The sequence below is a fragment of the Cricetulus griseus genome (assembly GCF_003668045.3).
Source record: "Cricetulus griseus strain 17A/GY chromosome 1 unlocalized genomic scaffold, alternate assembly CriGri-PICRH-1.0 chr1_0, whole genome shotgun sequence".
In the NCBI taxonomy this organism is placed as follows: domain Eukaryota; kingdom Metazoa; phylum Chordata; class Mammalia; order Rodentia; family Cricetidae; genus Cricetulus; species Cricetulus griseus.
This window is the reverse complement of record NW_023276806.1, coordinates 231,717,296-231,731,761: the sequence shown is the minus strand read 5'-3', so window position 1 is coordinate 231,731,761 and position 14,466 is coordinate 231,717,296. Positions and strand designations below refer to the sequence as shown.

At 52.0% G+C, this 14,466-nt stretch overlaps 3 protein-coding genes across 5 annotated transcripts; 2 read left to right on the top strand and 1 right to left on the bottom strand.

Annotated features, from left to right (window-relative positions):
* The first annotated feature begins 199 nt into the window (after positions 1–199).
* Positions 200–1,888, top strand: Tnf (tumor necrosis factor). Of its 2 annotated transcripts, XM_027388670.2 has the most exons (4): positions 200–385; positions 924–975; positions 1,149–1,196; positions 1,470–1,888. In XM_027388670.2, the coding sequence occupies exons 1-4, from the start codon at positions 200–202 to the stop codon at positions 1,886–1,888; spliced, it is 705 nt and encodes a 234-aa protein (XP_027244471.1). The 2 variants fall into 2 exon arrangements, with proteins under 2 accessions (XP_027244471.1, XP_035306507.1); XM_035450616.1 differs by lacking the exon at positions 1,149–1,196.
* Positions 1,889–5,273: 3,385 nt separating this feature from the next.
* Ltb (lymphotoxin beta) lies at positions 5,274–6,725 on the bottom strand. 2 transcript variants are annotated; one of them, XM_035450481.1, is made up of 4 exons: positions 6,557–6,725; positions 6,090–6,104; positions 5,883–5,978; positions 5,274–5,716 (listed from the first exon to the last, which is right to left on the bottom strand). In XM_035450481.1, the coding sequence occupies exons 1-4, from the start codon at positions 6,723–6,725 to the stop codon at positions 5,274–5,276; spliced, it is 723 nt and encodes a 240-aa protein (XP_035306372.1). The 2 variants fall into 2 exon arrangements, with proteins under 2 accessions (XP_035306372.1, XP_027244470.1); XM_027388669.2 differs by having other exon boundaries at positions 5,883–6,198; positions 6,564–6,725.
* A 3,663-nt stretch (positions 6,726–10,388) lies between these two features.
* On the top strand, positions 10,389–14,346 carry Lst1 (leukocyte specific transcript 1). The gene is made up of 4 exons (XM_035451435.1): positions 10,389–10,515; positions 12,816–12,941; positions 13,246–13,268; positions 14,197–14,346. The coding sequence occupies exons 1-4, from the start codon at positions 10,389–10,391 to the stop codon at positions 14,344–14,346; spliced, it is 426 nt and encodes a 141-aa protein (XP_035307326.1).
* Positions 14,347–14,466: the final 120 nt, after the last annotated feature.

The following is a 14,466-nucleotide window of genomic DNA, read 5'->3' as shown; positions in this document are numbered from 1 at the left end:
CAAGGGCTATAAAGGCAGCTGTCTGCACACCCAGCCTGCAGAAGCTCTCTCAGCGAGGACACCAGGGACCAGCCTGAAGGGAGAACAGCGACTCCAGAACACCCTGGAAATAGCTCCCAGAAAAGCAAGCAGCCAGCCAGGCAGGTCCTGTCCCTCTCGTACACCGGCCCAAGGTTCCACATCTCCTGGAAAGAACACCATGAGCACAGAAAGCATGATCCGCGACGTGGAGCTGGCAGAGGAGGCACTCCCCAAAAAGGCGTGGGGCCCCCAGAACTCCAGCCGGTGCCTATGTCTCAGCCTCTTCTCCTTCCTGCTTGTGGCAGGGGCCACCACCCTCTTCTGTCTGCTGAACTTTGGAGTGATCGGCCCCCAAAGGGAAGAGGTGAGTGTCTCGGAAGCCTTTATTCTCCCTCAGGCAGAATCAGGGCAGGAGGGCAAGACACAGGGAGCGGGCTGGGCTGATGGGCACAGGTAGTGTGGAGAATAGAGAGACAGCCCATGCAGAGATGGCGGAAAGAGAATCTCTGAAAGACAGAGAGAGACGGGACCTCTGACCCATGCAGCCAGTTCACGAAACTTGTGTTCAGTGGATGTGTTCAGTGGAGGACGAATGAATGAAAAATCATGCATGGTGTGTGGGGATCTGGAGAGAGACGCAGGATATGGCCAGCAGGCGATAAAGGATGGTGAGACAGAGGTGAGGGAGGCACTCGGGATAAGGAGATAAGGAGAGATAAGGGATAAGGAGAGAGATGTGGGATCAGCACAGAAGAAGCTTCAGAGGGAGACGTTGCATGGTTGGACGAATGAATGAACAGAGAATGAATGAAGAAAACAAAACAGACATGGGGGGCAAAGAGAGAGCTGGGGGCTTCTCAGCTACTGGCTGCCGCTAACCTTGTCTTTCTCTTCCTACACAGAAGTTCCCGAACAACCCTATCATAGGCTCCATGGCCCAGACACTCACACTCAGTAAGTATCCCCAAAGCTCCTCTCTTAACTTAGGGTGGGGGCAGTTAGACTCGGGATGGAAGCAGTGGGGAGAACCCACTGGTTTTGGGGGAAAGGGAATAGATGTCCAAGTAGACAGACGCTTGCGGGAAAGCCTGAGAGTCTCATCTTCGCCTTTCTTCTTTCCCGTTCAGGGTCATCTTCTCAAAATTCGAGTGACAAGCCTGTAGCCCACGTTGTAGGTAAGAGCTCCACCTGCGCATCTTGGGGACAAAGGGGCAGGATATTTTGGGGTCAAACCAGGCTGAGAGTAAGTTGCAGACAGTAAGTGATAGAGTCAAAGGGAGATGATTCAAAAACAAGGCCTTAGTGGGGGTACTCAGGACCTCACCGCCAATGGGATGTGGGGAGACAGAGGGCGCAGGAACCGGAAGTGAAGTGTGGGTAGAACTTGAGGCTCAGGATGTGGAGGGTGAGCTAACAGGGTCACACTGACTCAACTCTCCCTCCCTCAGCAAACCACCAAGTGGAGGAGCAGCTGGAGTGGCTGAGCCAGCGTGCCAATGCCCTCCTGGCCAACGGCATGTCTCTCAAAGACAACCAGCTGGTGATTCCAGCGGATGGGCTGTACCTCGTCTACTCCCAGGTTCTCTTCACGGGCCAAGGCTGCTCCAACTACGTGCTCCTCACCCACACTGTCAGCCGCATTGCTGTCTCCTACGAGGATAAAGTCAACCTCCTGTCTGCCATCAAGAGCCCCTGCCCCAAGGAAACCCCTGAGGGGGCGGAGCTCAAGCCCTGGTACGAGCCCATCTACCTGGGAGGGGTCTTCCAGCTGGAGAAAGGCGACCGACTGAGTGCCGAGGTCAACCTGCCTAAATACTTAGATTTTGCAGAATCCGGGCAGGTCTACTTTGGAGTCATCGCTCTGTGAGGCAGATGAGTGTCCATCCAATCTCTACCCTACCCAGTCCCCACTCTGACCCCTTTATTGTCTATTCTTCAGAGCCCCGGTCCATCATCTCCTTCTAACTTAGAAGGGGAATTATGGCTCAGGGTCAGGCTCTGAGCTCAGAATTTTCAGCAACTATAACACTCAGAAACACGAGCTGCAGGGATAGCGGCCTGGGCTGTGGGGTTCTCACCAACCACCCACTATCAAGGATTCAAACGGGCTTCCAGAATTCGCTGGAGCCTCAAATGTTGACTTCTGAGCTCTGCGAAGGCGGTCTGGGCTACCTCTGGCTGCTGGCAAAGATCTCAGGCCTTCCTGTCTCCGGATGTTTGCGGACTCTTGAGTGTCCAGCCACCCTCACAGAGCCACCCCTCTATTTATGATTGCACTTATGGATGGTTATTTATTTATTATTTATTATTTATTTATTTGCTGATGAATGTATTTATTCGGAAGGCCAGGGTGTCCTGGAGGACCCAGCGTTGGGAGCTGTCATGAGACTGACTTGTTTTCTGTGAAAACAGAGCTGAGCTATCAGCTATTCCCACCTGGCCTCCCGGCCTCATTGCCTCCTTTTTGCTTGTGTTTAAAACAGACTATTTATCTAACCCAATTGTCTTAATAACGCTGATTTGGTGACCAGGCTGTCGCTACATCACTGAACCTCTGCTCCCCACGGGAGCCGTGACTGTAATCGCCCTACGGGTCAGTGTCAGAAATAAAGATTGCTTGAAAGAGAAATATGATTTCTTTCTTGGGATTAAGTTCACATCTGTCTCTCTCTGGAGGTGGGAAACCAACCCCTAATGTCTTCCTTCCAGAGGCGTAAGGTCTTGGGTCCAGATCCAAGTCTTTACACCCCTGGCCCTTAAGACCCCATGGAACAAAAGCCAGCCAACATCCCCCCCACCTGTCCCCCGGAAACAGGAGCCCAAACCTAATTACCTTTGCCTATGGGCATGGGAATTTCCCACTCTGGGAATTCCAAATACCTACTGGGAAAGTACTGCCGTTCTTTCCGGCTCTTGTGGCTCCCATGGAGCTGGGGAGGAGTCACATTCTCAGGTGCCTGAATCACAGCCAACACAGGCAAGGAAGTTCCAGAGCTTCAGGTGTCTGGGCTCCAACACCAACTGTGCACCCTGAACAGAGACAGAGCAGCCACGTCTATGGAGGGAAGCGGTAACCTTCGTCTGTGCCCATTCCTTGCTGGACAGGGCAGGCTCAGTCAATTCTGCCTTCCTCCCAGCCATCAGCTGCCTTGTTCCATCCATCCTATGAAGATGAGAGAAATGTTTTTTTAAAAGACATACGGCCTAAAGTATGGTTTTACAGTATGGGGGGAGCATACTTAGTGTATGGGATGCCCTAAATTCAAACCCAAGACAAGAACAACAAAGAAAGGGTTACTCTGTGGGTGAAGGAGCCACTGCCACTTTGGTTTCACCAATGTTTTTGACAAATGATGAATATGTGAGGTGGGTGGATTAGAAAGAGAAAAGCACCTTGTTTAAATACTTTGTTTTTTAAAAAAATTACTTAATCACACACGCAGGGTCTTGGATTTGATCCCAACACCAATAATAATAATAATAATAATAATAATAATAATAATTTTTTATTGTTGTTGTTGTTATTCAATAGTACTTGCTGAAGCATGTAAGACTGACTTTAGTCAGAATTACAGCTATTGGTGCAGAGACTTGCTGTAGAGTGTGCAGTGAGAGCAAGTGGTCTTAAGAGACAGAACTGGGTGGGCGTTGGGGATGGCAAATGACTAAGAGGAAAGAAAAATCAGGGGTAGGGGGACGCTGTCTAAACAGATCAGACAAGACGCCTGTTGAGACAGGCCAGGTGATCAGACATCACCCGGGGCTGTGGAGGATGACTGAGGGTGATCAAGTATGGGAGAAGGGAGCTTGCTAAACCAACTTAATGGGTTTTTCACTAAAACTAGATTTTACAAGGAAAACAATGACTAGGTGTAGGAGATGCAGCAGCCTGACTAGAGCTTAGACAGAGTTTGTCACCCTCTCACCCCACTGGAAGGCCCATGTGCAGACAAGCAAAGACAAACAGGAATCAGGTGTGTAGCCATGCCTTTAATCCCAAGGCTCGGGAGACAGAAGAAGGTGACTCTTTGTGAGTTCAAGGCCAATCTGGTCTACACACAAAGTTCCAGGCTAGCCAGGGCTACATAGTGAGACCTATCAAAAAAAAAAAAAAAAAAAAAAAAGAGAGAAAAAGAATAAATAAATAAAACAAAAAGAAAGAAAGAAAGAAAGAAAGAAAGAAAGAAAGAAAGAAAGAAAGAAAGAGGTAATGGAGTTAAAAGTGGAACTCCATAGAGTGGCAGCCCTAATTTGGCTCACGGTTGGTTGGGCCTTCCTTCGCCGCAGTAACCAGAGAGGGGAAAACCAAGCACGTGGTATGGTGCCGGGTGTGGGGCGACCCACTCGGGCGACCTACATAGAGCATTGGGTTCCCCTCTGCCTCCTCCAGCCATGGCGTGGGGGGGACGACTGCTGTTACTCATCTTAGGGGCCTCACAGTTGCCCAACTGTGGCGGGTGGGCGCCTCAAGTGTGAACTCAGGGTGAGGACTTTCCGTGTCTAGAAAGGACTCCAGGGCATCAGTCTCCTCCACACACGGCTCCCCAGGCACCAGTCTCCGCCCACTCCCTCCTTCTCCCCAGGGTTCATTTCTTCAGTCAGCCTGGGACTGACCTGACCCCCCTTAAAAACGGCTGTCGGAGTCCGTGGTGGCGCACACCTTTAATTCTAGCCCTCAAGAGGCAGAGGCCGGTGGATTCCTGTGAGTTTGGGGCCAGCCTGGTCTACACAGTGAGTTCCAGGTGAACCAGAGCTGCACATGAGACCTTTTCTCAAAACAAACAAACAAACAAATAAAAAGCCGCCAGGCAGGCAGCAGTGGGACGCTAATGGGCCCGCGGAGCTTTGCTCGTCAGTCTTTGGAGTTTTTGTCTGTAGGGACGGATACTGTCTACCTTCCCCTGTGTAAATTCCTCCCTCAGTGAGGCAGGAGCTAAGAGAAAAGGCGTTTGTGAGGTGTCCCTGGCGACCAGGATGCTGCGGGGGAACCCTGGCGTTTCAGTGGCCCTCCTTCCCTCCACCTGGACCCTTGGCGTTAGAGCCAGGGGGTGGGGACAACAGGTGTCCACCGCTCAAAGCGAGGCCATCCACCCAGAATCAAGGCATGTCTGCATCAGAGTTTGCATTCTTTATTTTCAAAATTCATGCCCTACAATCCCCCCACACACCCCGGTCATGGGGTCCCAGGCTCCCCGACATCATGATTGACACATTCGCAACGCCAGTCCATCCTCCAGGGGTGCAGACGGCTGTCACCCCACCATCACCGCCCCGAAGAAGGTCTTCCCCCTCCTGGAGTCCACCATGTCCGGGTGACTGATGTTGACATACACCCGCTCGCCGCTCCGCAGCTGCACCAGGCCGCCGAAACCCACGCTGGTATACCACAAAGACCGGTACCCGACGGGGTCCACAGCGGGGGTCACGGTCTCTGCGCCCTCCAGCAGCAGCTCCGGGGAGCCCCGCCCGTAGGCGCCCCCGGCGCGGTACAGCGCGCTGCGCAGAGTGAGCGTGCGAGCGCGGCCTCGGCCGGCAGGGGGCGCCCTGCCCCGGTACCCGACGTGGCAGTAGAGGTAATAGACGCCGTCCAGCGGCAGCGCCAGCCCGTCGGTGCCGGAGAACTGCGCTCCGCTCCTCAGAAACGCTTCTTCTTGGCTCGCCTCCCAGCCGAGCCCTCGCCCGCTCACCCAAGCGCCTGCAGAGAGGGACACGCGTGGGCTCTCGGGCCGTGGGCTCTAGGATGGGGACCCCGTAGGGTGAGCCGGACCCGAGCGAGCGGAGGGGCGGGGTCTTTTTCCCTCCGATGTACTCAGCGGGGAGGGGCAGGGTTAAGGAGGCTACCAGGTCTACCAGATGCTTACCAATGAGGTGGGCAGCAGGAAGCTCGGGGCTGGGCTCAGTTTCCAGCTCCCCCTTTGGCCGCCGTTGAACCCCTGGATCTGGTGAAGAATCCAGGGCTGGAGGCAGGGTGGCCACCCACGCAGATGCCTCCTGAGAGGACTGTGCAACCGGCCCCTGGGATGCGGAGCCTGGATTCTTGGAAGAAGGGGGTGTTTCGGGGCGCAGACCGGGGTCGGGAGTCCCTGAGAGGCTGCGGGGTGAGGGCAAGAGGCAAGACGGCTTGTTGTCATCCAGTCTCTTTTGAGCCTGCGCTGCTGAGCCAGAGATCTTCTCAACCTGGATGACAGGGTCACAGCGCCCAGAGTTCAGACGCGGCTGATGGCAGCTCCACCCCTCCCGGCACAGAGCCCAGCCCTAGGCTACCTCCAGCGACCTGCCTCGCACGCATCTTGCTGAAAGACAGAGCAAACATAGCATACGCTCTTGGGCAGAGAGCCGGGAGCCGGGTGTCAGGAAGAGACAGACGGGCAGCCAGGAAGGGGCTTGCAACTTCAGGGTAGGGCGGCATGGAGAGCAGACAGAGACAGAGCCGACATGCCCTCTGGGGAAGCCCCCAGCTGAACTGGGTGGGGAGCAAGCACAGCCAGAGGTTAGCGAATGGCCACAAGATGCAGCCCTCTGGCGCTGTTGCAGCCACTCACCCGACGTCCCTGATCCTGGGGCACCAGGGCCAGCACAGCCAGGACAGTGATGGGCACTGCCAACAGCAGGGTCACCAGGGAAGTAGCTCCTGCCACAGCCAGCAAGAGGCAGCCCCTCCCCTGGGGCCTCCCACCTTGGCCCTGCAGTCCCCGTGTCCCCATCCAGACTCAGCACCCCTACCAGGGGTCAGGGGCTTTCATACCTTAGGGGTAGGGCCACCCCCTCCCAGAAGACCCACACACCTGCCTGGGACTTTCCAACACCCCTGCTCCCCTCACACAGCTTCCTGTTTACCCAGAGCTGGGGCTAGGGCGGGGTAGCTGGATGCCTGGGTTCTCTGAACTGGGGAAGGAGATGGGGCAGAGAGAGGTTTTCAAGGAAAAGGTGAGGGGGGCTTAGCAGGGGGGGAAATGAAGCCTGGGAAGGAAGGAAGGAAGGAAGGAAGGAAGGCAGCTTGCAGAAGGCCAGGCAACGAGACTGTAGTGGGCAGACAGGGTTCCAGGATTTCATGTGGTCTGTATGCTCTGGACCTTACCCGCGCGCGCGCGCGCACACACACACACACACACACACACACACACACACACACACACACTAAGAAACTCTGGGCAGCTGCATGTCTGCACCCCTGAGATGGCCCTACCTTCAAACTGGCTGACCTCTGCTATGGGTACCCCCTAAAACTAAGTAGGAAAGGCAGAAATGAACCCACCCCACAGTAATTATAGCTTCATGCAGGGACCTCAGCCTTGCTCTCTGAGGTGACACAATGACAGAGCAATGCAGAGGCACACTCCCCCTCAAGGGATGCAGTCTAGAGTGAGTGTCATCCATCAGGAAGCGCTCACTAAGGTTCATAACTGAATGGCAGGATGAGTGGTGAATAGGCGTTCACTGAATGTCGTGAACAGCAAGAACAGAATTAGCGGAAGGGGTGGCAGCTGACTGGAGCCTAAGGAAGGCTCTGTAAGGAAGCTGGACCAAGATCTCAGGTCATCTCTCCTTCCTGATGGCCCAGCAGTGTGCCAGTCCAGACTGTTTGTCTGGGTGATAATACCCGCACAAACACGAATATAACTGACAGACAAACAGCACTGAGAACCTGCTGGCCACCTATCTACGGTCTTTATTATATTATGCATTTAATCTCCATGTCGGGGCTCAGAGAGATTAAAAGGCTGTGGCTGGGATGGGAGTGGAACTCATTGACAGAGTGTTTGGATACTGGGTTTCATTTTTTTTACAGTAAAACAGTACTAATTTCAGATTTGTACATTTTACTATATGCAAATTTTATCTTCCTGTGGCAAGGAGGAAAAATGAGGAAACAAATACTGACTTGAGCAGCTTAGAGGTAACATGTAGTAATGCTTGCAACTTGGTAAGATATGAGAAGTAGCTGGGGTTGTGGCTGCTGGGTCAAGTGCTTGCCCAGCGTGCACAAAGCCCTGAGTTTGAGTCCCCTGCACAGCAAGGCTGCAGTCTCTGCAGGATGATCCTTGACTGCAAGTGTGAGGCCAGGCTGGGGTGCAAGGGAAAGAGCCAGGCGTTGGTGGTGCACGCCTTTAATCCCAGCACCGGGGTGGCAGAGGCAGGCGGATCTCTGTGAGTTTGAGACCAGCCTGGTCTACAGAGCGAGTTCCAGGTCAACCAGGGCTGCACAGAGAAACCCTGTCTAGAAAAACCAAAAACAAACAAAGAGATTTTTTTAAAAAATGAGATAGGTATGTGATTCAGCAAACAAAATGTTTGCAGATCTAGGTCAGTGGTTCTCAGCCTTCCTAATGCTGCAGCCTTTGGTACAGTTCCCCGTGTTGTGGTGACCCGCAACCATAAAGTCTTTTGTTGCTACTTCATAACTGTAATTTTGCTACTGTTGTGAATCATAATGTAAGTATCTGATATTCAGGATATCTGATATGTGACCTTCCAAAGAGGATCACAGGTTCTCAGGTTGAGAACCATGCTGATCTAGTTGATAAGATTAGTTTATGGGGACTGGAGAGAGGGCTCAGTGGTTAAAAGCGCTTGTGGCTCTTGCAGAAGACCTGGGTTAGTTTCTAGGACCCAGGTCAGGTGACTCACAACCACCTGTAAGTCCAGCTCCAAAGGATCCGATGCTCTCGTCTAGCTTCTCATGACATTTGCACTCATGTTTGTACACAGACATGGAACATAATTATAATTAATTAATTTAAATACAAATATAAAATATGATTAAATTAAATATAATTAAAATAATAAAAACAAATCTTTGAACATATATATTTATTTGTTGTTAAGGTTCCTTCTGTCTTTCTAGATGCTTGAACTTTAGAAGTGTGTGTGTGTGTGTGTGTGTGTGTGTGTGGTGTATATGTGTATGTGTGTATGTATATGCTATGTATATGTGTATGTGCGTGTATGGTGTGTGTGTGTATGTGTGTGTGTGTGTGTGTGTGTGTGGTGTGGTGTGTGTATGTGTGTGTGTGGTGTGTGTGGTGTATGTGTGTATGTGTGTGTGGTGTGTGTATGTGTGTGTGTGGTGTGTGTGGTGTCTGTGTGTATGTGTGTGTGTGTATGTGTGTGTGTGTGTGTGGTGTGTGTATTTGGTGTGTGTGTGGTGTGTGTGTGTGTGTGGTGTGTGGTGTGTGTGTGTATGTTTGTGCTATGTATATGTGTATGTGTGTGGTGTGTGTGTGGTGTGTGTATGTGTGTGTGTGGTGTGTGGTGTGTGTGTGTATGTATGTGCTATGTATATGTGGTGTGTGTGTGGTGTGTGTATGTGTGTGTGTGGTGTGTGTGGTGTATGTGTGTATTGTGTGTGCGGTGTGTGTGTGTGTGTGGTGTGTGGTGTGGTGTGTGTGGTGTATGTGTGTATGTGTGTGTGTGTGGTGTGTGTGTGTGTGTGTGGTGTGTGGTGTGGTGTGTGGTGTGGTGTGTGTGTGTGTGTGTGTGTGTGTGTATGTGTGTGTGTGTGTGCATTCTTGCATGTGAGTGCATAGAAGACTTCAGTTGTCAGTCTTGTCCTTCCACCTTGTTTGAGACAGGTCTGGTGTTGTCTTCTCTGCAAATCCCAGGCCAGGCACTCCCTGTGTTCTTCCAGGAATTCCCTTTCTCCCCTCCCCTCTCACAGCAGGAATATGGAATTTCAGAAGTGGCTGTCACACCCATCTTTATATGGGTTCCGGGGACAAACTCAGGTCTCCAAGCTTGTGTGGCAAGTGTTTTCACCAATGGTCTTTCTCTTCACCCAGTGTTTGAAATTTTTAATAAAAAAATAAGTTGTGATAATAAAATATAAAAAAGAAGAAAACCATTTAAATTGTGTCCCACACCACACATTTGGGGGTGTGGTGTAGGAAATAAGTACCATAAAATTCCCGAATCTGGTCAACAAAACATGCGTAGGGACCCAGGCACCAGACTCACTCATCAGCTGTCTCCGTATTAGCTACCAGCCTTCACTCTGAGCAAAGACTTGGGGCACAGCCCTTGAGTGCCCCTCCCCCTCGCACTCCCCCTCCGCCTCTCGGGGTCACTATCGCCCTTAGTTCTCTCTCGATGTCAGAATGCTGCCTACAGGGTTCCCAACATTTTTGCTAGCACCGGCTTGTCGCCCACGCCCTGCGTCTGCGGAAACAGAAGCAGATCTAGACTGGCTGCCTCCGGTTCTGCTGCTGAAGTAGTCCATCGATATCCCCATGCATATGGCCACCAAACACCAGGATAGGTGCCCCAAGACACCCCAGAGCTCCATCTGGCGCTAGAGATGCTGGGTCTACCTGCCTATACGCAAATGTTAAACAGACACAGCCGAAGGGGAATCTGGGTTTGAATTCGTCATGGAAGGCCCCGGGAGGAGGTGGACATTCATTCACAGGGTGAATTGGAAGGCGGGACCCGAGGGGGCAACCACACTGGTGGTAGCCTGGCGTCTCAAAGGGAAGTTGCTGCAACCCATCTCCCAAGGTTACACTTCCTCTCCTAGATGCAGGGGAAGGAAGATAGAACCAGAGGCGGGACACAAATGCCTGGGGTGGGGACGTTTCTTTCCACTCAGATGGCTCTGAACAGTTGACTGAGTGGCCTCTGTAAACGGCAGAGTCTGGGGAAGCTACCGGTGGGTGTCGATCCTGCCCCGGAGGGATAACCGCTAAGACAGAGGGAAACAGACTGTGGATTTGGGGTTTTCAAAGCCTCAGGGAATCTTCTATGTTCAGATCCTATCCTTGGAGACCCTGGTGCCTCCCTTTCCAGATGTTAGAAGAATCTATAGCTGAAAGTGGCCGCACACTCTGTAGGCCGAGGCAGGAAGATGCGGAGTTCCAGGCCTGCCCCGGCTACACAGCAAAACTCTGCCAATAATAATTAGTTAATCAATCAATTAATTAATTACCTGTTCCCGATTCATCACAGTTCCTTGCCCCCCCACCCCCGCCCCCGCGTGCCTGTCCACAGAATTCCCCTTAAAACTAGGAGGCTCTTGGTTTCCAGCTGTCATCCCCGAGCCTGGTTCTTGGGTTATGTTTTTGGGGCCTCTTTCTGCCCTCAGACGAGAACCAGATTAAATGGCAGGAAGTGCCCGAGGGAAGTTAAAGGCCTCAGACCACTTCTCCACACCAGCCAAATAAGGCTTTCCTGGGGATGGGCGCCATCTCTCTATTTTCCCAGGGGTCCCACACCTACTCCAGACCCTGGCTCCCTTGCCTTTATGGGCTCTCTCGGCAGCACACAGGCTCACACAGTTCTCCTGACCTCATCCAAGACTCTCCCCAAGACACTCCCTCCCCCCACCACATCAGCCTGGGGCAGAGGAGATCCAAGGGGCTGGGGACAGTTAAACACCTTCTCTATTACTTCTGGGCCTTGTTTGCTTTTCATACAGGGTCCCACTGTGTAGCCAGGCTGTCCTGTGTAGACCAGGCTAGCCTTGAACTTACAGAGCTCCATCTGTCTCTATTGTCAGGCTCAGCGCTGGGTTTTCCTTGTTAGTCTCAGGCCCCTAGCCGAGAAAGGGGCACCATAATATATCACGACAAACAAGACAGCCCGTCAAGGACAAGGATTGTAACAGGGCCCCTTGCCTCGGATGGGGAACTTGGGGGCCACGTGACTTGCCCAGGTCATTAAGCCCAGCAGAACAAGGATTAGTTTAGTCTTGACCTTCAGGCCTGTTCTCAGAGCCCAGCTATGTTAACAAACAACCGTGGTAAGTAGGGGACTCCTCTGATCTAAGGGGAAGGGACCTGAGTGCTAGAGAGTGAGGGGGTGAGAATCGGTGTTCATGGTTAGGAGAGGTGGTCAGAACGGCCCCAGAACTAACCAGTGCAGGTATGAGTGGGACTTTCAGAGACCCAGAAACAGGAGGGCGTGGGTGAGAAGTCAGGAGGGTGAGAGGTCTCAGATACCAGGAAAGGTAGCCGAACGGACGGACGTTATGTGTTATGTGAATCTCTAGAGGAAGTGAGAAGTTGAAGTCTTGGTAAAGAAAGTGCCTTGGGCTGGGGAGTGCTCCTGAGCAGACACAAAGCCCTGGGTGACAGTTCCAGATGTTCAAACTGGGTATGGTAGTGCATACCTGCCTGCCCAGTGCCAGAGAGGTGGGGCAGCAGGACCGGAGGTCAAGTTCATTACTCTTTACATAGAGACGTCAGGGAGTTTGAAAGCAGCCTAGACTATAGAAGAGCCTACAAAAAACAAAAAACAAAAACAAAAACAAAACAAAAAACAAGCAAACACACAAACAAAACTAAAGCAGGGTGGTGGTGGGCGGCGCACACATTTAATCCGGGCACTCAGGAGGCAGAGGCAGGCAGATCTCTGTGAATTCAAGGACAGTCTGTTTTACAGTGTGAGTTCCAGGACAGCCAAAGTTACACAGAGAAACCCCGTCTGGAAAGAAAAAAATCTCCTAGAGTATATTTCCTGCATCTAAAACTGTTAGAGGGTAGTAGAGCCCTGGCTTTAACCCCAGAACCACATAAGGCATGCATGGTAGTCAGCACACATTTATCAACTAGCATTCAAGAGGTGGCGGCAGGAGGGTCAGAAGTTCAAGCCTTCTTGGCTATGTAGTGAATTTGAGGCAGGAAAGAGACAGAGTGGTGCGAGAGGCACTGGGTGGGAGGGGAGAGGGAGAGGGAGGAGAGACTTTGTATATATGTAAGAAGTTGTGAAAGAATAGAAAGAGAGTGACGGTGGAAGGAAGAAAAGATGAAAGAAAGAAAAGGGAAAAAATGAAAGGAACTATGAAACTTACATTTAACCAGTTAAACCATGTCCCCTTTTCCACCCTACAAAAGAATTCCTGCTGTATGGGAGCTTGGGGCTGGGAGGGCTCCTTCTCCTGCTTGTCACCATCCTGTCCATCTGCCTGTGCCGGATCCATCGGAGAGGTGAGCCCTACAGTCACCTCCCACAGCCATCCACAGCTTGCCCCCTATACCGTTTCTACTTTGAGGACAGAGGTCCCATCAGTCCTGTCAGATCCTGGTAGGAGGGGAGGGTCCAAAAGGCCCAGGCTTTGACTGTAGTCCCCACAGCAGTCGGCAAGTGAGGAGTGGGGGAGCCGCTGTGCTGGGGTTGGAAAGTCCGGGTGGGGTGCTGTCCTAGGGTGGATGAGCCAGTTTGGGGTGCCATTCTGGGTTGTGGAGCTGGAGAGAGTCTTGCTGAATCCTCCCCCCCCCTTTTGTTTTCCAGTGAAGAGACTGGAAAGGAATAAGGTAAGTCTGAGGGGTGGGGGGGTGAGGGGAAAACCAAGTAGGGAGTGGGGCTGGAACGTAGGGGGGGAGCAAAGAAAAAAGGGAAGAGGAAGTAGGAGCGAAGGAGAAAATGAGAGAGACAGAAAGAGAAACGGGGCAACGAGGAGAAGGGAAGGAAATGGTGTGTTGATAAGCGTGTAAAACAAGTCCAGAACAATGACCAAGAAAGGAAGACTTGTGATAGAGGAGGTTAGAGAGAGAGAAAGATCCCAGGGCAATCAGGACTACAGAGAGAGACCCTGGCTCAAAACAACAGAAGCAAGAGAGAGAAGAGGGGGAGAGTGGCTGGCAGTGTGGTTCAGTTAACAGTGTTTATCGACCATGTACAGAACCCTGGGTTTAATTCAAAGCACAGCATAAAACCAGAGCAGTGGTACATGCCTGAAATCCCAGCTAGAGACAGCATGTTGTCCTCAACTACATATCCAGGTGAAGGCCAACCTGAGCTACATGAGACCCTGTCTCAAAACTGTGTGTGTGTGGAGGAGGTTCCTAAGAAAAGTGCTTGCTGCAGCCTGCCTTGGTGGCCTGTGCCAGAATCCCAGCATTGTAGGGTGAAGACAGGCAGGTCCTAGGGGCTCTCTGGTCAGCCAGCCTAGTGGGAATAGCAAATCCCAGTTTTAGTGAGAGACTCTGTCACTACTACTACTACTAATAATAATAATAATAACAATAATAATATGTAGAAACAATTGGAAATGCATCCAAGCCTTCTTTCTGACTTTACACAAGCATAGACACACACACACACACACACACACACACACACACACACACACACACACACGGAGATTGAGGCAGCAGAGAGAAAGAAAGATGGGAGCTGGGGCAGGGCTCAGGGAAGGATGTGAGGGCAGCACCCTGGGCCCTCATCAGAGTCCTCTGCCAGGGCCTGGTCCCAGGGCAGGAGCCCCACTATGCATCTCTGCAGAGGCTGCCAGTGTCCAGCAGTTATGACACCGACAGAGGAGAAGGCGGAGGTGTGAAGGAGGAACCCAGCACTGACTATGCCTGCATTGCCATGAGCAAACCCACCTGAGCACCCTCAAATGCCTCCCTCGGCCTGGGAGGGGGGTCAAAGTCACTCTGTGTTCACCTAGTAAAGACTGGTTCCCCACTTCTGTGTCACTCCATGGCTAACACTCCCACCCGCTTGGGG

Coding starts and splice junctions, on each gene's coding strand:
- Ltb (XM_027388669.2), bottom strand. CDS start 6,725: ATGGGGACACGGGGACTGCAGGGCCAAGGTGGGAGGCCCCAGGGGAGG. Junction 6,199..6,563: donor CCCAGGATCAGGGACGTCGG/GTGAGTGGCTGC, acceptor CCTGTCATCCAG/GTTGAGAAGATCTCTGGCTC. Junction 5,717..5,882: donor TCCTGCTGCCCACCTCATTG/GTAAGCATCTGG, acceptor CCCTCTCTGCAG/GCGCTTGGGTGAGCGGGCGA.
- Lst1 (XM_035451435.1), top strand. CDS start 10,389: ATGGAAGGCCCCGGGAGGAGGTGGACATTCATTCACAGGGTGAATTGG. Junction 10,516..12,815: donor GCTGCAACCCATCTCCCAAG/GTTACACTTCCT, acceptor ACATTTAACCAG/TTAAACCATGTCCCCTTTTC. Junction 12,942..13,245: donor GTGCCGGATCCATCGGAGAG/GTGAGCCCTACA, acceptor TTTGTTTTCCAG/TGAAGAGACTGGAAAGGAAT.
- Tnf (XM_027388670.2), top strand. CDS start 200: ATGAGCACAGAAAGCATGATCCGCGACGTGGAGCTGGCAGAGGAGGCA. Junction 386..923: donor TCGGCCCCCAAAGGGAAGAG/GTGAGTGTCTCG, acceptor CTTCCTACACAG/AAGTTCCCGAACAACCCTAT. Junction 1,197..1,469: donor GCCTGTAGCCCACGTTGTAG/GTAAGAGCTCCA, acceptor TCCCTCCCTCAG/CAAACCACCAAGTGGAGGAG.